The sequence below is a fragment of the Sapajus apella genome, unplaced genomic scaffold (assembly GCF_009761245.1).
Source record: "Sapajus apella isolate SASKATOON/1434 unplaced genomic scaffold, GSC_monkey_1.0 scaffold150, whole genome shotgun sequence".
Classification (NCBI taxonomy): Eukaryota; Metazoa; Chordata; class Mammalia; order Primates; family Cebidae; genus Sapajus; species Sapajus apella.
The window spans coordinates 1,887,096-1,914,345 of NW_022437090.1; the positions used below are offsets into that span (position 1 = coordinate 1,887,096).

Below are 27,250 nucleotides of genomic sequence, written 5' to 3' on the forward strand. Positions count from 1 at the left end.
ATATATATATATATATATATATATATATATATATATATATGTATATGTTATCTGTCCCTGCTATCATTTTGGTGTTGGTAGGAGAATGTCTCCATGTGAACTCACAAGATTATCTGGACCAGAAGTCTAAAGACTAATTTTTTTTTAAGAAAGAAAATTAGGTTAAGATGGTAAATTAAGAATGAATACTAATATCCATTGCCCAACTAAAATCAACTCAAAATAACAGGGGGTAGGGGAAATGGGGAAAAAGGGACGGATGGGCGGGGGGTGGAGGGGCGAGAAGAACAAGTTTTTGAAAGCAAGAGTGCTTGCTTGTGCCAGGGTAAGAATTGAGAAACTCCTAAAAAAATAGTTCCCGTGAAACTGACGGGGGTAACAGTGGGGCCTACAGGGAGAACATAGGCTGCGAAGCCAGTGAGCAGTTCTGGGAGGTACCAGGAGGACAAGCAAAGGGGCAGGGAGACAACCCCGGCAGCAACCGAGAGGATGACTGGTCAGCACCTCTGGACAGGTGAGGGTCTGCACACCCATGTCTGTGTCAAACAGCAGGCAGGGGAGACGCCTGTTCCCTGGATGGGGCAGTGAGGAGGAAGTGAGGCCAGGGAGTGAAAGCAGATGCCAGGGAGTGACAGGGAGGCCAGGATGTGACAGCCCCCGAGAGCCCTTGGGCCCAGAAGATGTCATCTGGCTGCAGTGCTGTGTCCCACACTGCTCACCCTCCATGTCTTTCCAAAGCTAAACGTACATCTATCAGCACTGGTGGCTCACTAAGCCATTTCCAACCAGAGAGAAACCAAAGGAGGAAGACAGAAGACGAACCCAAAAGGACCAGGCCTCACACTGTTTGGGAGGAGCTGCCTTGCAAACTCCATGTGTCACCCACGGCGAGAGCCAGTACAGCAGAGTAAGATTACATAAAACGTGGAGGTCAAACCAAGCTTCGCCTACTCTAACTTTCCACACTCACCTCCACAATTTTATTTAATGCTGTTCTTAGTAAGGCTAAGTAGAAACCATCCTGATTCTTTCTTGTAAGTTTAGTTCTCACTTCAAAAGCCCTGTCACCGCACGTGTAGACAGTTATCCCTCATCATCCTGAGGAGGACTGCTTCCAGGACCTCCCATGAATACTTAAATTCGAGGATGTCCAAGTCCCTTATAGAAAATGGTGCAGTACTCAACGTGTAACCCACATGTGTCCTCCCCTATATTTCAAACCATCTCTAGATTACTCAAAACACCTGAGACGATGTAGATGCTAAGGCCAATAGCTGTTATACTGTACTGCTTTTTAAATTTTTATTTTTTACTGTTGTATTATTTTTCATTGTTTTTTCAAAAACTATTTTCAATCCAAGGTTGGTTGAACGCACAGATGTGAAACCAGCAGATAAAGAAGGCCGTCTGTATATTTATCAGAGATAGGCTCTAAATGGCACTCTCCTGTCCATTATTATTGGTTTGTTTTTTTTTTTTTTAACTTGTCTTTCTTTTAGGGATATTTTTAACAATGACATTTCTTATTCCCAATTTGAGTTGAGAGGCTATCACCAAAGTAGCCATAACCGAGGTAAGCCTGTGTGCTCAACACTGTTCAAAGGAACCTAAGGAACAAAGAAGGTAAGCACCTTGCAGCTTGCAGGTGGGCGAGGTGGGATTCCAGCCACATCTGGCCCTAAGCTCCCTCCTCTGCACCGCAAGCCTGGCCCAGATCCATTGCCCACTATGAAAGTGCCACAGCCTGGCACAAAGTTGGGGACTAATAAACATTTACTTCTTCTTTACTACAGCACTAAATGGTCCTCTTTAAGGTTTAGCAATTTTATAAAATATTATAGGTATCTTCCAGGCAAAGATTTCATAAGGCGGACAAGTAAACACTGTAATGAATTCAAATAACATAGAAGCATAAAGGAAAGATCAAGGTCTCTCCATTCCACAAGTATACCTCTCCCCAGAGGTAACACTGTGGTGTTTCATCTCCCATGTGTTTTAGTCAGCCAGCATTTTCTCGAATCATGCAACTGAATCAAATAAAACATGGACAATTTATAAATCAACAGGCAATGGTTCCTTCATATCTTCACGGCAACCTCCAGCCTCTGCAGCAAAAAAATTTAAAAAAGCAGTTGAGTGCGGTGGCCCAGGCCTGTAATCCCAGCACTTTGGGAGGCTGAGGCAGGTGGATCATTTGAGATCAGGAGTTAAAGACCAGCCTGGCCAACATGGTGAAGCCCTGTCTCTACCAAAATACAAAACACAGCCAGACGTGGTGGCAGGTGCCTGTAATTCCAGGTACTCAGGAAGCTGAGGGAGGAGAATCGCTTGAACCCGGGATGCAGAGGTTGCAGTGGGCAGAGATCACGCCACTGCACTCCAGCCTGGGCAACAGAGTAAGACTCTGTCTCAAAAAATAAATAAATAAAAATGAGAAACAAAAATAATCCAGCACCTTTTCAGTAGAAAAGATGAGGGAAAGTTTACATATATAAAGAAACCAGTGCCCTATTCAACTTTTTAAAAATAACATTTTATACTGACAGAATGCCTTTTTTTTTTTTTTTTGGTCATTCAGTTCCTATGGCCTAGGGGTTAGGGGAAAAAAATTTAATAAATGATTTTTAAAAAAAGAGACCTGGCTGGGCGCAGCGGCTCATGCCTGTAATCCCAGCACTTTGGGAGTCCCAGGCAGATAGATCACGAGGTCAAGAGATCAAGACCATCCTGGTCAACATGGTGAAACCCCATCTCTACTAAAAGTACAAAAATTAGCTGAGCATGGTGGTGCATGCCTGTAGTCCCAGCTACTCAGGAGGCTGAGGCAGGAGAATTGCTTGAACCCAGGAGGCAGAGGTTGCAGTGAGCCAAGATCGCGCCATTGCACTCCAGCCTGGGTAACGAGCGAAACCCCGTTTCAATTTAAAAAAAAAAAAAAAAAAAGTCAGAGACCCAAACAGCCATGTCTGTAATAAACATTTTAGCAATAATAATAGAGAACTGAATTACAATTCAGCCACGGACTCTAAAAGAAAAAATCCCAAGAATGGAGATAAAAATCTACATTTCCTGGGCATTCCAAGTGACTTCATGGTCAGTTAAGAAACACAGTCTAAGTGCCCACTTCAGCAGTGCTCCACATTCCCCAAGAGACAGAGGTGAAAAAGTATGTTCCCTTGAGGTGGCTGTGGCCGTGCAGGTTTCTATTGGCTGGAATGCACCCCCAGCTGTCTCAGAGCCAGGAGGATGAGTCGGCTTTGACCTCGGTTTGGAACTACCAGTCTTGAGCCAATGTATGGAGGCAGCTTGATGCCGCCCAGGTTTCTGTTGGCCAGGAATGCATCCCTAACTGTCTTGGGAGCCGGGAGGATGAGTCGGCTTTGACCGCAGTTTGGAACTACCAGTCTTGAGCCAATCTATGGCACAAATGGAATCTGTGTTGTAGCTGCTAGACCGGCCAGAATTGGTCAAAGTGCAAATATAGCTTTTCCATAAACCTCTGGCCCTTTCCAGAAATGGCTTCAGATTTCTGAGTAGGCTGACGGCTTGCATTACTTGTATAACATGACAGAAAGTATTTTCCTTGTTGAGAGGGAAACTTCTAAGAGTTCAAAAACAAGCACATAAGATCTTCATAGGCATCGTATAACAAACCAAGTCTCTTACCTTTGGCTGGCCCCTGAGCTCCCAAGAGATGTCATCATTAACGTGAAAGAAAAGTTAAAAAAAAAAAAATGTTAGAAGACTCTTTTTGAAGGGTAAAATAATAAACATTACGTAAATTCACAGTAAGAATATAAAATACTACCTTTGAAGCCACGTAGTAATTTAAAGGATAAATAAATGTCTATTAGCTAGTAAGATGGTCTGCTAATCACAGACAACTAATTTGTGTCTCTAGGAGGAGGACTGAGCACTGGATAACTGGAACAGACCTAATATTTCTGCCTTATAGATTTTGCTTTTATCTTTGTGTATGTCTTATAAATATATATTTTTTAGTCTTTTACTTTTTTATCATCTGGTTTCAGTTCCAAGTAGTTTTCTCTGCTTTGAAAAAGCAACAGCCTACTCTCTTATCTGTACAGGCTCTACTACAAAACAATGAATGCTATTCTGGCTGAGGAAAAAACTCTAAATTAAAGAAACCAGTAATTTCTTGCCAGTGAGTTAATACAGCTGAGTATCCCTCATCCAAAATGCTTGAAGTGCTTCGGGCTTCCTATTTTTTTCCGGATGTGGGAATACTTGCATTATGCTTAATGGTTGAGCAACCCAAATCCGAAAATCCAAATTCCAAAATGCTCCAATAAGCATTTTGTTGGAGTGTCACGTGGGTACTCAAAAAGTTCCAAAATCTGGAGCATTTTGAATTTTCTATTGGATGCTCAGCCTATACTTACTGAATTACTCGCTACTTCTTCCTCTCTGCACACACAAGCACTTCTAGCCTCCCGCCTTCCTCCCACTGAAACTGCCATTCACTGACATCTCCCTCAGGGGACAGGAAAATAACTCAGGGTATCTGTCAGTGGAATCCTGAGATAGTTTCAAACTTAGAGAAAAGTGGTGAAAAGTACAATGAACACCCATAGACCTTCCCCCCAATTCACTAATTGTTAATACTGCCATGACTGCTTTTCTCTTTCTCCTTCCCTCTCCCCCAGGCCCCAGGATTTATATGGATAAATACACACATATATATCTTCTTTTTGCTGAACCATTTGAGGGTAACTTGAAGACATGCCTCTTTAACAACTGTGGTGTCCAAGAGAGAGAATACAAACATGGGTTTGTGGTTTCTGTTTCCGGTTGGACCAGCGAAGCCCCTTCCTCATCCCTCTTTTCTGCTTATCACTAGAGAGAGAAACTAAAAACCATGGCTTCAGGCTGTTAAAAGCCTAAAACAAAACAAAACACCACCACAACAAACTAAGAACACCAGCACAACAAACTAAGAACACCATCACAACAAACTAAGGCAGGTTGGACAAGCTTTTCTAAACTTCCTAACAATGACCATGTTCACTTACTTAATAACAGGGTGATACTGAAATCAGACCATTTAAGAATAAAGGGAAGTACTTTTGAAACCAGAATAAAATAGGAACAATAATAACTGGCCCTCCTCAGAGGATCAAAACTCCAATTTTCAGGGCCTGAAACCTGAAAGAAAACTGTACATGAAAACGTTTCCTTCCAATTGTCTTCTACCATCTCTTTGTCTCCGTCTCCTAAGACTTTCTTCTGAAAGAAATTTCATACTTACTTGTATCAAATGATTTTAGACAAGAACATTAAAACACCACAGAAAGTCTAGCAAATGAGTGACACCCGTCTAAGAGATTTTGGAGTAATATACAATGTGGTAAATACATAAAAGAAAATAATATCTCTGGAGTAAGAAAGTAAGAGATGTGGAAGAACTTCCTGACAAGAAGTCGTCTGAAATGCGTATACAATGCTGGCAGAAACCTCTCTGGAAAATAGTATAGACATTTCTTTTGTGAGACAAAGGTTTCACTCTTGTCACCCAAGCTGGAGTGCAGTGACAGGATCTCAGCTCACTGCAATCTCCATCTCCTGGGTTCAAGCGATTCTCCAGCCTCAGCCTCCCAAGTAGCTAGGATTACAGGCATGCAACACCAGGCTCAGCTAATTTTTTGCATTTTCAGTAGAGAAGGAGTTTCATCATGTTGGCCAGGCTGGTTTCAAACTCTAGACCTTAAGTGATCTGTCCGACTCGGCCTCCCACAATGCTGGGATTACAGGCGTGAGCCACTGCGCCCGGCCAGAGATTTCATAAGAAACTAAAAGCAGATCAACCATTCAGTCCCACTACTGGTGTGTACCCAAAGGAAAAGAAGTCATTATGTCACATGCATACGTACGCTTATTGTAACACAATTTCCAACTGCAAAGACCTGGAACCAACCTAAGTGCCCACTGGCCAGTAAGTGGATAAAGAAAATGTGGTATATATATGCCATGGAATACTACTCAGTTGTAAAAGGAATGAAATCATGTCTTTTGCAGCACTCTTGGATGGAGTTGGAGGCCACTCTTCTAAATGGAGTAACTCAGGAACGGAAAACCAAATCTTTCATGTTCTTATTAATAGGTGGGAGTTAAGCTATGAGCATGCACAGGCATACAGAGTGATATAATGAACTTTGGAGCCTCAGAAGATGGGGAGTGGGAGGGGGGAGGGATAAAGAGATTACATATTGGGTACAATGTACACTACTTAGGTGAGGGATACACTAAAATCTCAGAAGTTCCCACTATATAACTCATCCATGTAACCAAAAATCATTTATACCCCAAAAGCTATTAAAATAAAAATAAATGTTTTAAAAGATAGAAACAAGTTTTTGAAAATGAAAAAAAAAAGATTTCTGAAATATTGAAGAGGTTACTGACATGCTATCATCTTTTTATGGTCTTTATAAACAAAGCAGATTCTCATCAATTGCAGATGGCTCTGTTATAAACCTAGAGGGAGGTAAGAAGACAATTCAACATGGATGAAAGGCCCCACTTCAGGCCAGGTGCATTGCTACTCACTCCCTTCTCACAGTAACTTTGCAACATAATATTAGGACTCCAGTTTTACAGATGCAAAAAATAAGGCTCAGAAAAGTCAACCCATTTAGCTCATACTACAGGTTGAACATCCCTAAACTGAAAATCCAAAATCTGAAATGCTCCAAAATCGGAAACATCTTGAGCAGCAACATGATGCTCAAATGGTCACGTTCAAAGGAAATGCTCATTGTGTGAGTATAATGCAAATATTCCAAAATCCAAAAAAAAATCCCAATCCAAAACATTTCCCAAGCATTTTGGATAGGGATACTCAACCTGTGATAAGCAGGATGGATCTGGGATTGAAAACTAGGTCTTCTGACTCCCAAAGTCTAGGCTCTTGCCCACACTGATCAAAATACTCTCAACTTAATCTATGAGTCACACATTAACCACTCGTCCTGCTAACAGAAACATTTGCCAATGTATTAATTTCTCCCATTCTAATGATTATCTAAGAAAAGGTTAGCACTTGGTACTTATGCCAGAGTACATTTACTTTTCACTGTATTTATAGAAACTCCAAAGTGTCTTTTGTGAGGCGAAAATATATATTATGATATTTCAAGTTTAAATAAAACATTTTTATGCAAAAAGTATCAACTCTTCCTAAGAGACAAAGAAGTATGAAATTCACTAACATATGACACACAGTAGAAGAATCCATGGAACTAACCTGAATTCACATCATCATAATAAAAACAGAAACCAGTAAATTAATTACAGAGCTAAGTTTGCAGCTAGGGATTCTAGTGGCTATGACAGTAAAGCTCAAATAACCTGCACAGGCATGGGACACCCAAAGATGTAATTACAGCCCTGTACAAAAATAAGTAAATTAATTAAACAAAACCTTGTCAGAGTGTAGCTGGAATTCAATACAGCCATGTCTCACTCATCCCAAGGTCCCTTAATTAGAAACCTCAACTCTCCAGATCACCGTGGATATTCAGGAAGCAAAACCAGCTGCTGACCAATCCAGAGAAACATCTCAAAGTACAAGCACTAAAGCTGTAATTTCTCAGCTGAATTGAATTATTTTTGTTGTTGTTGTTCTTAACTTCATTTTGAAATACTTTCAGACTCAGACAAAGCTCCAAAAATAGTACCAACAAATTCCTGTACACCCTTCTTCTCCAAGCTTTCCCAATGTTAACGTTCCCCAAATGTTTCTTAGATCACTACAGCTACAATGGCCAAAACAAGGAAATTAACCATCAACACAGTTTATTAAATAACCTACAGCCAACCTCCTCCAAATTTTGCCAACTCTCCCCATTAACGTCCTTTTATTGGTTCAAGACCTTGTGTTACAGATACTGGTCATGTCTCCTCCAACCTGGCGCAGTTTGCCTCTCATGACCCTGGCACTTGAAGAGGACTGGCCATTTGTTTTGTAGAATGTCCCTCAATCTGGGTTTGCCTAATGCTTCCTCCTGACTAAATCCAGACTGTGCATTTGGCAAGCCTACCACAGAAGTGACAACACTGCACCCTCCCTGGTGCATTCTACCAGGAGGCATACGATGTGCATGTTCCATTAGGGATCCTGTTAATTCTGATCACTTGGTCAAGGCCATCTATGAGGTTTCCCAAGGAAAAATTACTATTTTTCCCTTTGTAAGTAATGAGAATCATTGGGGGATAAACTTTGAGACTATGTAAACATTCTGTTTCTCATCAAACTTGCACCCACGAATTTTAGCACCCATTTATAACTCCTGCCTGCAACAATTACTACCTCCCAAATGGTGGCCATTGAGTTTCTTGAGACCTCCCCAGCCCAGGTGGATCACCACGGAGGAATGTGCTTTTATGGAAGAAGGCAGCTTGGGAAACAACAAATGATATGGTTGTATATCTGGGATAAAAACAGAGTTATTTATGAATAAACTAACCTCTTCCTCCTTTTTACTGATCTAGCTTGGGGGCTCCTGCTCACTTCTCATTTAAATAACAAATCACATCCTACAAATAAATCAAATTATATTTGTAATCTCTAGAATCCCAAAACATGAAGAAGAAATTTTATAAACTGATCACCTCTGAAAATGTTTTAATACTTCTCTCCATGACACACACAAAAAAATTGATATTGGGTCCAAAAATAAACCACACAGTAGTAAAACATAAAACACTGTCAACAGAATGCAAGGTTACAGATCAATTACTCTTGTCAACAACCAAAATCAAATATTGAATCCAAATCCCATCGCCTCTTTTAATTACAAAGGTTTGAGTTGCTGAAATCTTCACAATTAAAATATTTGGAATCTCTGTTTCAACAAAACCCCACCCCAAACCACTGTATAACGGATGTATACATCACAAAGAGCTTATTCTAATCCAGCCATACTACGTCATGATATTGTTGCCTTTTTGAACTTAGCTGGCAGTACCAGCAACCAAACAACAATCTGTGTGATGAGCACGAGTTTTTTCTTTGTCACTCCTCCCGCAATCTACTTTCCACACACGAAATGAAGCCAAGCTGACTTGAAATTTAGAAAGTGACTACACTCACAACGGGAGCTTCTCAATGTTTGCTTACTCCAGCCAACTCTGTGTAAGATGTACAAATATCACAAAAGGCCCTGTTCATTGTGTCCTCAATATCTAGAATTTTCCACCCAATTCTGAAGGATAAATTCTAACACCAACGTTGATGAAGTCGAGTATGACTGGAGAATAACAGCATTCAGGAGGTGGAGGGGTTTCAACACTCTACCAGTGAAAGAAGTGGCCATGCCTGAAGCTAGAGCGGGCAAAATGAGAGGAAGACAGGCTGCCCGGCCTCCCAGCTGAAGGGACTCACACCTGGCAGGGAGCTGATTTGTTTTAGGTCGCATCCAGGGCTGCATTCAGTAAGATCTACTGGAGAAAGTTACCAGAAGTGGGGTATCTCTTTATTTTGTTGTTACTGTTTTGAGATGAAGTCTTGCTCTGTCGCCCAGGCTGGAGTGCAGTGGCGAAATCTTGGCTCACGGCAACCTCCGCCTCCAGCGTTCAAGCAATTCTCCTGCCTCAGCCTCCAGAGTAGCTGGGGCTACAGGCACCCACCACCATGCCCAATTAATTTTTGTATTTTTAGCAGAGACAGGGTTTCATCATGTTGGCCAGGCTGTCTCGAATGTCCAACCTCAGCTGATCTGCCTACCTCAGCCTCTCAAAGTGCTGGGATCACAGAAAGTGGGTTATTTCTTTAGTATAAGAATAATTAACACTGCTTCAAGAGACAGACAGTTCACCTAGCAGTGGAATGCCTAGGGGGAGAGCAGAAAGCACCTGCTGGGAACTGGCATAAGCAATGTGAAGCTGCCTCGGATTTATTATTCAACTCTCTTCACTGAAAACAAAGAGCAGTGAGCCTTCAGCGAGTTGCACTGGACATCCCTATCAGTGCCGCTTGTGGACCACTGGAGGCTCAGGCGCCATCTCCCTCAACACAGCCTCTCCACTCCCTTGTACCCCACATACCTACACCTAGATAACGTCATTCTCCCCAGCAACTCTGCTTGCTCAAGGCCCACCCACAAGAGAAAGGCTCAGATCACATTTTATTTCCCTCAAGCATCCTTCTATGAGAACCCTATACAGAAGTGATTTCCTTTCCCAATTCCTACACAAAGCCCAAACTGTTTCTATTGCTTATGTAGGACCACTCGGTTTGTCTCATGATAGAATAAACTTGTACATGTCATTTCGCCTAGACTGTTAGCTTCTGAAGGAGAAAGTGATATTTGTTTATGGGAACATCCAACACAAGGCCTTTTCCTTATTCTGCAAATATTTCTTAAGCTGTTCAGGTGACCTGGCCTCTACCTCTATCTCCAATTACATCTTATACTGCTCTTTCTTTCACCCACGTGGGACTGACCCAGGTACCCATGTTCCAGTCCCAGGGCTTTCGTACAGGACTCTCTGTCTTGGACTCTAGAGGCTAACTCCTATTCATTTATCCTCTCAGTTTAATCATGCGTCCCCTAGATACTATCTTAAACATCCTTATGTTACTCTCGAAGAAGTATTACAGAGAGAATAAAACCACTTCCACCACCATCCTCTCTAAAATCACGCCCAAAACAAAGAATACAAGGAACAAAAATTCCACATTCAATGAAACTTGGAGATATTCACAACTGAAACACATGACATTAAGACAGAAAATGCATCCACAGAATACAAGAAAAGACTGAAACTGAGTGGTACCAATTACCCCAAAAGGTAGAGGGTCAGGGGAGGTAGAAGAGGAAGGTTATTTGAAAAGAGGAGACACCTCCTGTGTCCGATCCCACTCAGGACAGTTGGTAGTTACCTGTAACTCACAGTCCTTGGAGAAAACTTCTTTAAATGAAGAAAAAAGTTTGACAACCCCGTTCTATTAGAATCTTCCACCCACATAAACAACTGGTTGAGAACAGAGGGGTTTCCGAGCAATATGGCCACTGAACCACAACTAGTATATTTCACAATCATAGGACCTTCTGAATATGAAGACTCTGACGTGTAAATTCGGTCATTTCAAACTGTTATATACTGGGATAGCAGAACTCAGAGAATACACTCAATAAAAATTGTCCACTTTCACTATAAGAAAGCTTAAATCTAGCTTGGTACAGTCGTGTGTGCCTGCAGTCCAGCTACTCAGGAGGCTGGGATGGGAGGATTGCTGGAGTCCAGGAGTTCAAGACCAGCCTGGGGCAACACTGCAAGACCCTATCTCTATAAAAATTTACAAGGAAGTAGAAAAAAAGTTTAAACCTGGCCAAAGAATACTGACCCATTTGTGGAGGTTTTTCTGGGAAGTATATATATTTCATATCCCACATCCACAGAGTAATATATATTCATTTTAATCATGGCATACTCAAATAACTTCAAGGTATTCTATATAAAGAGATTATTAGAATGCATTATTGGGCTGAGGCCCTGGGCCAGGAATCTGGCCTTGGGTCACAGGCCAAAAAAAAAAAAAAGGACAGATTACTCAGATATTCTTAGACTACAAGCAAAGAAAGCTTATTATTTTGATTTCTCTATTTGTGGTTTTCCATTTAATAAATCCATATTTTCCATTGTGTTTCTTGATCAGATTAACATGACTGAATTTCTCCTTGATTAGACTGATCTGGGGAAAGTGTTCACTGAATATGAAATGAACTAATTTCCCCCAGCCCTTCACCTTTTCTACACCTCTATCTCCAAACCAGACGCCACACATTCAAGGTCTACAGGCCCATCTGGGCATAGTGGTTCACACCTGTAATCTCAATATGTTGGGAGGCCAAGGCAGGAGGATCACTTCAGCCCAGAAGATGGAGGCTGTAATGAGCTATGACCATACCACTGCACTCTAGCCTGGGTGACAGAGCAAGGCTCCATCTTTAAAAAGAAAAAAACAGAGGCCAGGCATGGGGGCATGGGGGCATGGAGGCTCATGTCTGTAATCCCAGCACTTGGGGAGGCCAAGGTGGGAGGATCACTTCAGCTCAGGAGTTCCACACTAGCCTGGCCAACAGAGTGAGACCTCATCTCTACGAAAAAAATTTAAAAGAAAAAAAAATTAAAAACATATATGTGAAGTGCCTGGCACATGTATGTTGATGCATGCTTGATAAATGTTAGATGCCATCATTATTGTGATTCTGTCTCATGATGCAATGTTTGGGGTTAAGTCAGCCATTGGGTTGAGAGAAACTGAAATTTACTATAATTACTCCACAAACTGATTGCTTAGCAAATATTTCCTTAACTTGAATGAAAATTGCATTTCCAAAAGTTGCCCAACTATCTATTTCACTACTTCCAGGAGAATAAAGGGCTTAGTTAACTGACTGAAGATTGCGTTGTTTATCCTCGTCCCAAGCTATCATTTTCACCTTGAAATACCGCACAACCCTAACCCCCTTTTTCCTTCCGTCATTCATTCAGCAAATGTTTAAAGAGTCTGCTGTGCCAAGCACTAATCTAAGCCCTGGAGAGACAGCCTGAAAAAATGGGACAAAAATCTTGCCCTGAAAAACAGAATGAATGAATATGTTATACAATAGGTGCTAAGGAAAAAAATAAAGCAGGGAAGGTGGACAGCATGTGTGGAAGTGGAGGTGGGTGGAAATTTTAAACATGGTTGTCTAAAGAAGCCTTGCTGAACTGGCATTTGATGGTGACCAAGTGGAAGCAAGGGAGTGGGCCAGGTGGCTGGTGGGCCCAACACTGCTCTGCTTCACGCCCTCCTGAATCTACACGCACCTTCCTAGCTATGCTCTCACCCAAGCACGCATCTAAATCACACACTGACCTGTGTGTGGTGGTCATAATTTGGCCTCAAACTCCTCTTGGCTCCCAACTTCCTCCCAGATGAAATTCTAACTCCTTAAGCCAGCAAGTCTCTTCACAACACCGGAGACCCCCCCCCAGCCCTCCAGCCTCAATCTCCTACACCTGTGCTCATGCCACCACCGAGCTACTCAAGTCACTTCTGTCTTTCGGTTAGCAGGTGCCTCTCCCGCTGTTGGGCCTGGTGAGAGCTGACTTCTCCTTCAAAACAAAAGTGTCCTTCTCTGTCCCCTACTAGAGACTTCTAAGTCCCTTCGGTCTTTTCTAAGGAAGTATCACAGCTATATTGTCCTCTCTGTGACTGCGAGATCCCTGAGGATACAGAACGCGTTTCTTTCCTGTTGCCTGACATCGTCTGGTGGGCACTCAAAAATGCTTGCTGCACTTTGACATGAAATGACAAGCTTGTCTAAACCGTTCAGTCCCAATTTATGTTGTCCCAATGGCTGCTATAGTTCTCCCAGTGTCCTGATACTCAGCCAAAAAAAGTTTCAACAGAAGCATGAATACACCTTTTTATCCAAAGACTTGAATTCCGTTTATCAACTATTCAGAATATATCTGAATCAAAAACGAAAAAAATGCTTTCAGAGATGGTGAAAAACAGAATCCATGCCCTTCTCTAAAGAAGAGGCTAGGTGTACACTTAATGTAAGGTTACAGACCAGAAGAGGCTGGCTCATCTGCTTTTAACAATCTTAGAGTTTGAGGGAGTTTGACTTGACAGCTTACTAAGATGAAAGCCCACAGTTACTGCTCAAAAAATAAAGACAGAAAGGTGAACAAGGAAAGCATGGTAGGCAGTCTGGGGCAGACACTGAGTGAGGAGAGCCCTGAAGTGTTCATTTCAACATTTCCTGAGAGGCTGCAGAACAGGCACAAGTCCCTGCCCTCAAGGAGCTGACAATCCAGTCAGGCAAACATCTCAACATCAGAAAATCCTGTTTTTGCAGTTCATCATAAAAAGGAAGCTAAGCCATGATAACTCTGTTAACTTCTTCTGATGACAGGGAAATAGGATCTTAGAAAGCTTTACAAATCAAAATTAAATAAAAATAAAAATTAGTTGAAATGACCCAAAAAGTACCCTTTTTGGTGCTTAATGAGGTTACTCATCGGTATCACAGAATACTGACTCCCCTAGCATATCACCTATCTGGTATAGGATTGAAGTAGTGCTATTTAAAAATATTTGCATATATACTATTGGCAATTACTTCTAAGGTATAATAAAGAGGTAACAGTCTAAACTTCATATGGAATAATGCTGCATCATAGTCACAAAAGAAGATAAAACTGTTACATGTGTATAAATGAAATGAGATCTGGGGTCCCTGGTTGGGCCTCAGTGGGTCTGTGAGTCCTTGCTACTGCGTTTTGGTTTTTTTCTGGGCAAAGCAGTTACAGCTTTCTGATTCTTAAGAGTCTAGAGTCTACAACCCAAAAAAGCTTAAGAAACAATATTGCTAGAGACAATTCATGAAGAGCTATAAGACTCCGTGTTCTGGGTCAGCAGTGGCTTGGGAGAGACTGAATATTCAAACAGACAAAGGCCAGACCGCATTGGACCAGAGCTCTGATTCACAACCTCAGCCACTGGCCCATGAGGGTTAGACATTGACTCTCAGCTCCGTTATTTTGTGCCCCTGCTTGCAACTCTGAATTAGGGAGAGAAAGTCAAATATGTTCCCTTTCAACAATCACCTGCGACAACAACTTCTATTAGTCTGCTTCCAGCTCCTCCAGTCCACAGTCTCCTCTCGGAGAATCCTCAACACCCTCCTTTTCTCCACTAAAGTTTCCCATGCCTCCACCTGCCTCTGGGCACCTGCCAGACGCAAGTGATGGTGGCCGGCTCCCTTGCTGGAGTGCACTCTGGTTAAACAGTCTCTGTTCTCATGTGCATGGTCTTAGTTTATTTCCATAGGCCCATTATGTAACACCTTAGATAAGAAATAGAACCTCTGACAACTAAATGGAAATGTAAGACACCAACAGAATAGTAACATTAACTTGCAAGTGTATGTTTCTACAATAAGGTAACTTCAAAAGACACCTAAAAGGAACTGCCGAAGGAGGAATAAAGCCAGGCGAGAGGTACCACTGGGAGCTGAGAGTTTGGATAGAGAAGGTGCCATGGGCAGTAGTACCCAGGCTACAGAAAGAACAGGCTCATGAGGGCAAGAAGGCTCCCTACATCTGTGTCTCTCCGTCCTGATCTGGACTCAGCCACATGTCATTTATTCTCTGCAGCTCACATAGCCATCTAAACTACCTAAGCCTCAGAAATCCAAGGAACAAGCTCCTCCTACCATCCTACAGTGGCCTGAGTGTCCAATCACAAAGGCCAGTGAAATGGGAGGTTAGCACAGCGGGCCTGGGTCTCTAGCTCCCAAAGACCCATTCTAAGAGCTGCTTTAATTAGTCATTGAGTTCATCTCCTGTGATTCTGTGTGATCATTCCTGACTCTCCTCTCCAGGCAGGGTGTGACTAAGCATATCTGTGTGACAGTCTCTTCAGGTGCTTCTGTTGCCTCACAGCTAACCAATGGGAAGTGGCACAAGCTTTGGGCACACAGCCAAATGGTGAGCATCAAGTACACTCAGAACTAGCAGCTAGGGCACAAAAAGATGGAGGCTGATCACTTAAAGGATCACTGGCTGGATGTGGTGGCTCATGCCTGTAATCCCAACACTTTGGGAAGCTGAGTTGAGAGGATCACTTGAGCCCAGGAGTTGAAGACTAGCCTGGGCAACAAAGTGACACCCCATCTCTATAAAAGAAAAAAAATAATTAGCTGGTATGGCGACGCATACATCTGTATTCTCAGCTACTCAGGAGATTGAGGCAGGAGGATCACTTGAGCCCAGGAGGTTGAGGGTGCAGTGAGCCATGATTGCACGACCACACTCCAGCTTAGGCAACAGAGCCAGACCCCGTCTCAAAAAAAAAAAAAAAAAAGAAAAAAAGAAAGAAAAAAGGATCCTTGATCTGCCCCATGAGAGCAGGGAAGTGGTGCAAAGAGTAGTCAGACTACCATGGATCAAGAAAGGAATGGGAAATGTAATTAAAGACAGAGGGTAAGGGATGGGAGGAGATGGAATCTAAAAATATCTTAAATGGTTGTAAAAGTTCAAAGGATTGACATTCAGTATACCTTTATATAAACTGCCCAGAACACTTGAATTCCAGATGCCTTTCCAGAGCACACAGACAGTCCTACAGATCTACCGACCAGAGACAGCGCTACAGGCTTCACTGTTTCTAGAAGATGGAAGAGCTGACTGTCCAGACACATCAGCAGGAGTGTGTTCTGACCCTTTTCCAGGTGAGATCACACCCAGACACACCCAGTGCCACTTCCTTCCAGCCTTATTGCCCCCAAATCATTCGACCAAGAAAGCATCTTCTTCCCAAGAATTTATAGCACTCCATTTTCCGTTTTGTTTGATAGAAACAAAAAGTGTATGGCAGAAGACATTTGTTTCAATATGAGAACCAACAAGGAAATATTTGGTCCTAAGATATTAAGATGGGATCCTGAGACTTTTTATTTCCATGGTGATTCAAAATAAAATAACATGAATGACCTTTTTCCTAGTACTTTAACTTTTAGCCAAATTTCTTTAACCCGTCTTTTAAATGAGAAATACCAAAGAAGAACATTTCAGAGTTTTCATCAATGTATGAGCCACAAGTCGAGCAAAAACAGCACAAATGGGTTCAAGGATAACAGGGTTAATTTGTTTTCCCTTCAGCAAGTGACAGGCTAAACGCCGCTGCAGGAAAAGAGGTACCTGGTAAAGTGAGACCACCTGGCCAGGGCATGCAGGTTTGTGTCTGTCACAGAGGCACCTGACCCAGGGCAGAGTGGGGGCTAAAAAGCAGCCCCTGCCACAATGGCCAGGCAGGAAAGGGTCATAGCCAAGGAGCAGCACAAAGAAAAAGGCACCATGTGCTTTCCATAAGACGGAGCTCAGAAGTGGTGCCTTCTTCTAACTGGTCTGGCCGGAGGGGTCACCTTCCTCTCGTCTGCACAAAAGCACCATTTACAGGTAGGAGCCCTTTAATCTACTTTTTTATACATTAGAATGAATTCACATTTATCTTTAAAACAACATTGCTCTTGTTTGCATGTATTCTCATGTTCTATTTTGACTGAGAAATAACCTAAGCTACCAATAATTATGCACAGTTATAGGAGTACTATCGAAGTGCAACTGTCATGGATCTACACTGGAAACTTTGTTAGTGGATAGAATGAAATGCCATGTACAGTATACTCCGTATCTAACATGTGGACATAATATTTTATTCCCTTTTTCAAGAAATGTGACCCGATGTTTCTATAGACTCCTAATGTTTGCTAGAGCATTAATGGAAGGAAAATTAGTTCTTTGTGGTGGTGGTGGTCCGACCCAGAGGTTAAATCGTACATCCATTTGTAGATGTGTAAAGGAAATTTGGGGTGGTTCCAATACCTATCTGCCATAGGAAAAAGTATATTTCTCTGGGTTATAACTGCCTACAACAAAGAATCAAAATATTCATTTAATTTTTTTCACTGAAGTATTATCTACATTATCTCTTCTTGTCTATGTTCCTGACATAATTCCCCCCCCTTTGGTTCCTCTGCCTAACTTGTACCAAATTGCCCAAACAAAACTAAGAACTTTAAAAAAAAAAAACAAAAACAAAAACAAAAAAAAACAGGTAGGAGCGCTGTAGAGAGCACTGGCATCAGACAAGGCATTTACCATAAGTGCGAAGCCCCAGCCATGACAGAACTACTGCTGCTAGCTCTTCTGCCATAAACTGCAAGAAAACCAGACAAAAGACCTGAAGCAAATGTGTTCAGATGATGGACAACAGGCAGAGGTAAATGAGGGTCCCTGAGAGAAGGAGAACGAGGGAAGTGAGCCCTTTGATTGGCCAGGTTTTCTACCTATAGACACTTTCCAGACCATGGGCCAGGAGGGGGGAAACCAAGCCAGAGCCTGGTGGCCGGAACAGAGTTGCTGGGGATTAGAGACCTGAGAAGCTGAGGCAGCTGGAGTCTGCTGGCCAGGGAGAAGGAAGCAATGCAGAGGGAGAACTCCAGGAATCTGCTCTGGCGCCCTTTGATCTTTGGCTGAATAAATAGCACATGCAGGAGGTGAGACTCCAGCAAAACCACCATCGAGCAACTAGTACTGAAGAAGCTCCTGTAAGCTAGACAATTTCTAGCGCTCAGATGGGGTTTGGAGATGCGAGTTACAACCAGCCACAGAGGAAAGATCTCCTTAAACACCACTTGGCATCTGGTATAGTGCCCAGAATTGCTAATTGCTACAATTGCTAATTTCTAATTGCTTTGCTCTGTGATACATTTTTTTTTTTTGAGACAGAGTCTCGCTCTGTCGACAGCCAGGCTGGAGTGCAGTGGCGCAGGCTCAGCTATTTTTATATATATTTTTCGTTAGTCTATTTCCTCTAGGCACAGGCAAATCACCGATCTCGTCTTTTTTCTGGACATTTCATATAAACGAGATTATAAAATATGTAGTTTTTCTACCTGGTGTCTTTCAGTTAGCATGTTTTTGAGATTCATTCATGCACATGCAGCATGTTATCAGTACTTTATTCCTTTTTTATTGCTGCATAGTATTTTGTTTATCTACTTACCAAATGATAGGCATTTTGGCTGTTTGTAGTGTGAAGCTATTATAAACACTGCTGCTTCGAACACTCAAGAATAAGTCTTTATGTACACATTTATTTTTATTTATATTGAATAGCTACCTAAGAGTAGAGCTGTTGGGTCACATGTTACGTATGTTTATACCCAAAAGTGTATTTAACGTTTTAGGAAATGGTAAAACTGTTTTCCAAAGGGTATGTGCCACCTGACATTCCCATCAGCAAGACTGAGAGTCTGCTCTTCACTACACGCAGTGCAGCATCCATAGTCGTTTTCATTACAGACATTCAAGTGGGGGCGGAGGGCCTCTCACTGCAGTTTTGAACCTGCATTTCTCTAACAACCAGCGATGCTGAGGGTCTTCTAAAGATGTGTTTAGACTTCATTTTAGAAACAGAACAATTTTCTCAATTGAGTTTCTCTCCACATTAGACTATTACAAAGATTAGTTCCTGGGTCAGACACGGTGGCACACGCCTGTAATCCCAGCACTTTGCGAGGCCAAGGCAGGCAGATCACGAGGTCAGGAGTTCGAGACCAGACTGGCCAACATGATAAAACCCCATCTCTACTAAAAATATAAAAATTACCTGGGCATGGCGGCATGTGTCTGTAATCCCAGCTACTCAGAAGGCTGAGGCAGAACTGCCTGAACCCAGGAGGCAGAGGTTGCGGTGAGCCGAGATCATGCCATTGCACTCCAGCCTGGGTAACAGGAGCGAAACTCCGTCTCAAAAAAAAAAAAAAAATTAGCCAGGTGTGGTGACAGGCACCTGTAATCCCAGCTACTCAGGATGCTGAGGCAGGAGAATAGCTTGAACCTGGCAGGCAGAGGTTGCAGTGAGCCAAGACTGCACAACTGCACTCCAGCCTGGGCAACAGAGCAAAACTCCGTCACAAAAAAATTAAATTTAAAAATAAAAAAATAATAAACATAGAAAAGGTACAGTACAAATATGAAAGATTTTTAAAATGATACAGCTGTCTAGGGCACTTACCATGAATGCAGTTTGCAGGGCTGGCTGCTGCACTGGGTGAGTTAGTGGGTGAGTGGTGAGTGAATGTGAAGGCCTCGGTCATGACCATACACTACTGTAGACTTCACTGACAATGTGCACTTAGGCTACAGTAGACTTATTCTCAAAAATGTTTCCTTCTTCAATAAACTAACCAACCTTAGCTTACTGTAATTTTTTTACTTTATAAAGTTTAACTTTTTTAACTTGATTCTTGTAATAACAGTCGGCTTAAAATACAAACATGATACATCTACACAAAAATATTTTCTTTATATCCTTACTCTAGAAGTTTTATATTTTTAAAACTTTAAAAAAAAAAAAAACATTTTAGACTTAAAAAAAGAAAACTCAAACACACACATTAGCCCAGCCCCACACAGGGTCAGGATCATCAGTATCACTATCTTCCACCTCCACAACTTGTCCCACCCGAAGGTCTTCAGGGGCAGTAACAGGCATGGAGCTGTCATCTCCGGAGATAACAATGCCATCTTTTGTAGTAAGCCCAGGAAGACCTGGGGCTGTTTTACAATTAACCTTTTTAAAAATAGGTAGAGGCCGGGCGCGGTGGCTCAAGCCTGTAATCCCAGCACTGTGGGAGGCCGAGGAGGGTGGATCACGAGGTCAAGAGATCGAGACCATCCTGGTCAACATGGTGAAACTCCGTCTCTACTAAAAATACAAAAAAATTAGCTGGGCATGGTGGTGCGTGCCTGTAATCCCAGCTACTCAGGAGGCTGAGGCAGGAGAATTGCCTGAACCCGGGAGGCGGAGGTTGTGGTGAGCCGAGATCGCGCCATTGCACTCCAGCCTGGGTAACAAGAGAGAAACTCCGTCTCAAAAAAAAAAAAAATAGGTAGAAGCCAAATACACTAAAATAATGATAAGAAGTCTAGTATAGTAAACACAGAAGCCAGTAAGAGTCATTTAAGATTATCAAGTATTACATACCAGGCATAACTGCACGTGCTAGACTTCTATACCACTGGTGGTGCAAGTTTGCTTACACCAGGCTCACCATAAACATGTGAGTAACGCACTGCGCTACAAGTTTACCAATGGCTGCGATGCCACTAAGCGACAGCAATTTTTCAGCTCCATTATAATTTGATGGGACCACCTTCATTGCTGACTAAAATGTCATTACGGGGACATGACTGTGATAGAGTGGTGATCCAAACCAAGGCAGAGGGAACATTTACAGTTATTGATCGACTTACCACCTATGCAACTTACGACCATTCGACTTTACGACCACAATCGCTAGCCACGACTGCTCCGCGTCTGGCAGCGCAAACGCTGCCCAGCTGGGCGTACGACAGTGTGGACCAGCTTCCGGCAGCACTACCATCTCCGCGTGCACCATTTCAACTGTACATACAGCCTACTCAACTTACGACCAAACCGTGTTATGACCGGTCTGCGGTCCAGACCGTGATCGTAAGTCGAGCACTAGCTGTACCTCTAAACAATACTCTGCTAGAGGAACAAAATCAAAACCATACAGGTCTGTGACATCCTCAGGCCTGCATTTTCTCTCCAGGACCTGTTGTTCCCTGGCCGCGTGCTCGTTGCATGTGTTTGTTTCCCTTCTCTTTCCTGTCCTCATGAAGCCCTGTCTCCTGAGCAGGCCTCCAGCCTCCAGGTAGAGTGAGTGGTATGTGGGGCAGGGGAGGGAAGACAGAGGGCAGAAAAGACTGTTCCAACCTACCTAACAAGCAAGCAAAATATGACAATGTTTGGGCAACACTTGGAGCAGGTGGGGAGGCCCAGGAAATGTCTTAGAGAAGAAAACAACTAAATCCTTTCATTATTTCATGTCCCAGGATCGAATGAACCAATTCTATAAAACAGAATGCTGACCAGGCATGGGACTCACATCTACAATGCCAGCACTTTAGGAGGCTGAGGGGGGAGGATCACTTGAGCTCAGGAGTTCAAGGACCAGCTTGAGCAACACAGGGACACCCTGTCTCTACCAAAATTTTTTTCAATTACCAGGCATCCAGCACGTGCCTGTTCTCCCAGCTACTCAGGAGGCTGAGGCAGGAGGACTGCATGAACCTAGCAGGTCGAGGCTGCAGTGGGCCATGATGGCATCAGTGCACTCCAGACTGGATGACAAGGTGAGACCCTTTCTAATAAGAGTATGCCTTCCAAGTTTATGGTATTTGTCAACTAAGCTAAAAATGTTTTGAAGAAAGCAATGGTAATCTTTGAACGCTTGAAGGACAAAGAAAAAAGCAAATTTTTAAGTCTTAAAGGCTTTGAAAGCAAATTTACAATCTTGGTGGAAAAAAGTAAATGAGGATATGAATTGTCATTTTAAAACTAAATGGCATACACATACAGGTAACCAGTATTGTATATAAGAGGTATGTTTGCAAATCTGTTTTGTGTACTCGTCCTCATACATGGCTGTGTGTGCAGATAAACAGACAAAATACCCAATACTAATCACTACTTTCCCAGTAAAGATAAAGAGAGACTTGCCTAAAAAAACTGTTTACCTTCTTGTTTAAAGTTGTTAAATTATTATTATTATTATTTTTAGATTGAGTCTTGCTCTTGTCACCCAGGCTGGAATGCAATGGTGCAATTTTGGTTCACTGCAACCTCCACCTCCAGGTTCAAGTGATTCTCCTGCCTCAGCCTCCCAAGTAGCTGGGACTACAGGCGTGCACCACCAAGCCCAGCTAATTTTTGTATTTTTATTTTATTTTATTTTTTTTTTTTTTGGGGACGGAGTTTCGCTCTTGTTACCCAGGCTGGAGTGCAATGGCGCAATCTCGGCTCACCGCAACCTCCGCCTCCTGGGTTCAGGCAATTCTCCTGCCTCAGCCTCCTGAGTAGCTGGGATTACAGGCACGCGCCACCATGCCCAGCTAATTTTTTGTATTTTTAGTAGAGACGGGGTTTCACCATGTTGACCAGGATGGTCTCGATCTCTTGACCTTGTGATCCACCCGCCTCGGCCTCCCAAAGTGCTGGGATTACAGGCTTGAGCCACCACGCCCGGCAATTTTTGTATTTTTAGTAGAGACAGGGCTTCACCATGCTGGCCAGGATGATCTCGATCTCTTTACCTCATATCCACCAGCCTCGGCCTCCCAAAGTGCTGGGACTATAGGCATGAGTCACCGTGCCTAGCCTTTAAGTCTCTAGTCTTATCCTCTCCATCTTCTAGAATTAAGAAAGCATATCATAACAGGTTAAATAATTTGTTCAGTAACAAAGCTAGATTCAAACCTAGGTCTCTCATTCTAAAACTACATTCTAGGCCCCGCGCAGTGGCTGACGCCTGTAATCCTAGCGCTTTGGGAGGCCAAGGTGGGCAGATCATTTGAGGTCAGGAGTTCAAAACTGGCCTGGCCAATATGGTGAAACCCCGCCTCTACTAAAAATACAAAAAAATTAGGCATGGTGGTGGGTGCCTGTAGTCTCAGCTACTTGGGAAGTTGAGGCAGGAGAATCACTTGAACCCGGGAGGCAAAGGTTGCCGTGAGCCGAGATCGTGCCACGGCACTCCAGTCTCGGCAACAGAGCCAGAGTCCATCTCTGGACAAAAAACATTCATTAAAATTAAAACAAAAACAAAAACAAAAACTACGTTCTTTCTACTTTAACAGTTTGCCCTCCTACCCATGGCAAACGACACAGGAGAAGAAATTAAAGACAACTTTTTGGCAGAAAACTAAATGAGAAAATACTTGTGTCAAATCATCTTATTTGGATTTTTTGTTTTTCCCTTGACTTCAAATAAAGTGGGCAGCCTGAGACTGGGCTACCACCTAGCGAAACCTATGTGACTACGTGGAAGCTGCGGCTGGGGCTGAAGCTATGCGACCTTCAGGTTCCCCGTGCAAATCTTGCCTAGAGGAAACCTGCCCTTTCTGCGTATCTGGCCCTGTGTCCATCAACGTATATTCACTCCAAAAAAAAAAAAATTTTACCTTAAGTGCACTGTACATGTTAGGGAAAGAATATTTATTCTTCGTTCCTCATGTTTCCATGTGGAAGAACTGAAAGTAGTACTTCTGATGTCCCAAAGCTGCCTCACTCTGTCTGCCTCTTAGTAGAGCATGCATGAACTATCAAATGAGTGGTGCTCAGAAGAAAATGGGTACACACAGGCTCTGCTCACCCTCCCTGCAGAGGAGGCCTGCAACTGTCCCGCCTGCCTCTGCCTGCTAAGTGTGTCACTCGGGGGTGAGACGTCAGCAAGCCTACTTGGCCAATAGACCCAATGTCATTTTCTCCTACAGCTTTATCAGTAGCCAAGATGAAATGTGACACAGGACCACACAGTGGCAAACACAGGGCTCAGGAACTGAACTGCCTGGTTGTAATCCCAGCCCCACCACTTACTATGTGACCTTGGACAGCTAATCTAACTTCTCCAGGCTTCAGTTTCCTGCTCTGTAAAATGTAGCCAACAAGAAAGCCTATTTCATAGGATTGCTATGAAGATTAAAACAGCGCCTGGCACATAAGCAGCATTCCATGTTCATGTCTTATTTCTTTCTTCTATCTCACTGATCCTTGCGACAATCTCAGTTCAGAAGTAGGACGGCGAAGAAAAAGGAGCTGTTGCATGGGCTTCCTAAAATTCCAACAGAGAGAAAGAATTTCTTTCAAAAGTAACAGAGGAAGAATGTCTTTTGGCTACCGAAGCGAGATGATGCAAATGTCTTATGTTACTTTCTGGTGAACTAGTATAGAGAAAACTCCAGAATAAGAGCCGGTCCAGAAGACAAAGCACTAAGGTGCCCAGTTCAAAATCTCCCCAGTCATACTTCACCAACTAGAAATTAATTTGCAATGTCATGTTTTTTTCCAGTGTGGAGGGCTAGCAGGACGCCTCCCCCACCACCAGATGGTTCATTATAATTTTTCATATTAATCAGCTGTACCCTCACGAATATTCAGTGTGAGAATTTGATGCTTTTCCTAAAACCACCTCGCTCTCTGTTTAGTATGTTTCCTATGTGGAATACTGTATGTGTCTAGGGACATATAGGCATAGTGACATTGTACTTATTGAATGGGATAAGGGTGTTACAGCAATTGAGGATGAAAATATAAGCTTCCTGAACACCTTTCTTTATAGCATCTATTACATGTCATCAGCCACTTACAGGTGATCCTGCTGCCTTCACACCAGCTTCTGCAATGGAAATCCTCAGCAACTAAATTTAGCCCATTGCCTGCCAAATTGTAGGCATTCACGGAATATTTATTGAAATCAGAGCCTAGGAATTAGGTTAACCATGACTACAACCTGTCTAAAAAGTAGCTTTCCTTATAAGCTGCTCCTCAAATGTCCAGACACCACCTTTCCTCCATCTGTTCTCTGTCAACATCTTGTCCTCGCTGCACTGATAGACCTAAGACCTTAAACTACGCGTCTCCTTAAGAAACCAAGAGTTAAAAATTAAAAAGACACAGAAGATGTTAGTTTAAAAGTATTCCTCACTGAATTCCAGACAACAACCAGAAGACAGGGGACTCTAAGACGGAGACCTTTGGAGGAAACTAATAGAATGGCACGGCTAAGAATTTGCAAACAAAAATTTAAGACTATGCTAAAGACAGAACCAAAAAAACACAAATAAAACGTAGAAAAAACAAAAAGCTATTCAAGAGAGTCATGGATTATATAAAGCAAACAAAAACGTGGTACACTCTGATGGGATTCAGGGAAACATGACTTATTTAAACTTTATGCTACGAGCCGTTACAGTGCCCTGCACTCCAGAGACAGTGTTACAGCAAGGGAAAGGCTGACGGGTGCTGGGCGAATCGCTCCTTGCTGAGAAAAAATAACAAAGCGTGGGCAAAGTGGTGGTGAAATATCCTCATACACAACCTCTCTGCAAACACAGGTGGCGGCAGCCAGAGGCTTCAGTCGACTCCTCAGAGTTTCCTAAGTGCTCAGGAGTTGGAAGGTCATGTCCGCAAAGAAGAAAATCTGCAGACAAGGCAAAGGCAGAAAAAGAAGTAACAAGCTCCGTCCCTACTAAAGGGAACACAAAAAAGAAGTTCCAGGATCCCCGTGCATCCAAAAGGAGGAGCCTCCTTTGGCTTTTTCTTCTCTGTCCTGAGCACTGACCAAAAATCAAAGGAGAACATCCCAGCCAATCCACTGGGGATGTTGCAAAGACACTGGGCAAGATGTGGAATAATGACGCAGCTGCGATGACAAGCAGACCCAGGACAAGGCTGCTAAGCAGAAGGGAAACACGAAAAGCCTAACACTGCATAGGAACTCCAGGAAAGCCTGATGGGATGAAAAGGGCAGTCTTCAAGGCTGAAAAAAGCAAGAAAAAGAAGGAAGATGAGCAAGATGAAGACAAAGAGGAGGAGAAGAAAAGAAAATGAAGACCGTGGGCCAGGCGTGGTGGCTCGTGCCTGTAGTCCCAGCACTTTGGGAGGCTGAGGCAGTTGGATCACTTGAGCCCAGGAGCTCAAGACTAACCTTGGCAACATGGTAAAACCCCGTCTCTACAAAAAAAATACAAAAAAGTTAGCCAACATGGTGCCTGTAGTCCCAACAACTCGGGAGACTGAGGTGAGAAAATCACTTGAGCTCGGGAAGCAGAGGTTGCAGTGAGTCAAGATTGTGTCACTGTACTCCAGCCTGGGTGACACCCTGTCTCCTAAATAAATAAATAAATAAATAAATAAATAAATAAGGCAGGGCTCAGTAGCTCATGCCTGTAATCCCAGCACTGTGGGAGGCCAAGGCAGGCAGATTACTTGAACCCAGGAATTCAAGACCAGCCTGGGCAACGTGTCATTCTGATCAGTAATCTCGGAGAGCTTAAAGAGACACCTCTCCTGGGTCTGGGAAATTACTCCATGGGCTGCGTGGGTGAGTGTCCAGGGAGCGGACACCCATGGGCTTCCAGACCACCCACCCACAGGCTCCTAAAGGCCCTTCAAGTAAATGGGCTCCCATGCTACAAGTATAAGGCCAGGAGCTGAATCTGAACCTGCCCAGTAAAAAGCTTTTGGATCAGGGACCAGCTGACTGTCAATGCAGAAGGTGGGTTAGGTATGTTTTTATAAAACTCCCATTTAGCACCAGTCGTCTAAAATTCCATCTATAACGTGGAGAGCTACAGACCCTAGTTACTTATATGCCTGGCAGTTATGTAAATTCGAATTACTTTCTTTTCTCCTAAGATGGAGTCTCACTCTGTTGCCAGGCTGGAGTTCAGCGGCGTGATCTTGGCTAAATACAACCTCCGCCTCCCAGTTCAAGTGACTCTCCTGCCTCAGCCTCCCAAGTAATTGGGACTACAGGCACACACCACCATGTCCAGCTAATTTTTGTATGTTTAGTAGAGACGAGGTTTCACTATGTTGGCCAGGGTGGCCTCCATCTCTTGACCCCATGATCCACCCGCCTTGGCCTCCCAAAGTGCTGGGATTACAGGTGTGAGCCACTGTGCTGGCCTTCATTCAATTATTTTTATGTCCTCTTGAATCTGTTTACTAGAGAATTCACTGTGCTGCCAGGACCCGCTTTCTTTTCCTCGAACTAGGGAGTTGGGACTTACTAAGGTGATGTATTTTATATCAAAGATGAATCCATCCTTCTCTAGATCCTGCATGCATTGT

General features: G+C 43.0%; 1 protein-coding gene and 1 long non-coding RNA gene across 6 annotated transcripts in view; both read right to left on the reverse strand.

The window, feature by feature from the left end:
• KIF13B (kinesin family member 13B) overlaps positions 1-27,250 on the reverse strand; it is a 192,562-nt gene that overhangs the window by 125,708 nt on the left and 39,604 nt on the right. For 3 of the 5 annotated variants that reach the window (XM_032265370.1, XM_032265372.1, XM_032265375.1), the window contains exon 3: positions 3,667-3,679. The exons of the other annotated variants lie outside the window; for them this stretch is intronic. In XM_032265370.1, the coding sequence (XP_032121261.1) occupies positions 3,667-3,679 (13 nt within the window). The remainder of the gene's footprint in view (positions 1-3,666; positions 3,680-27,250) is intronic. 5 annotated transcript variants of the gene reach the window in all.
• LOC116541306 lies at positions 12,128-15,678 on the reverse strand. Its single transcript, XR_004264783.1, has 2 exons — positions 13,340-15,678; positions 12,128-13,299 (listed from the first exon to the last, which is right to left on the reverse strand). It is a non-coding gene; the product is annotated as an uncharacterized LOC116541306 (long non-coding RNA).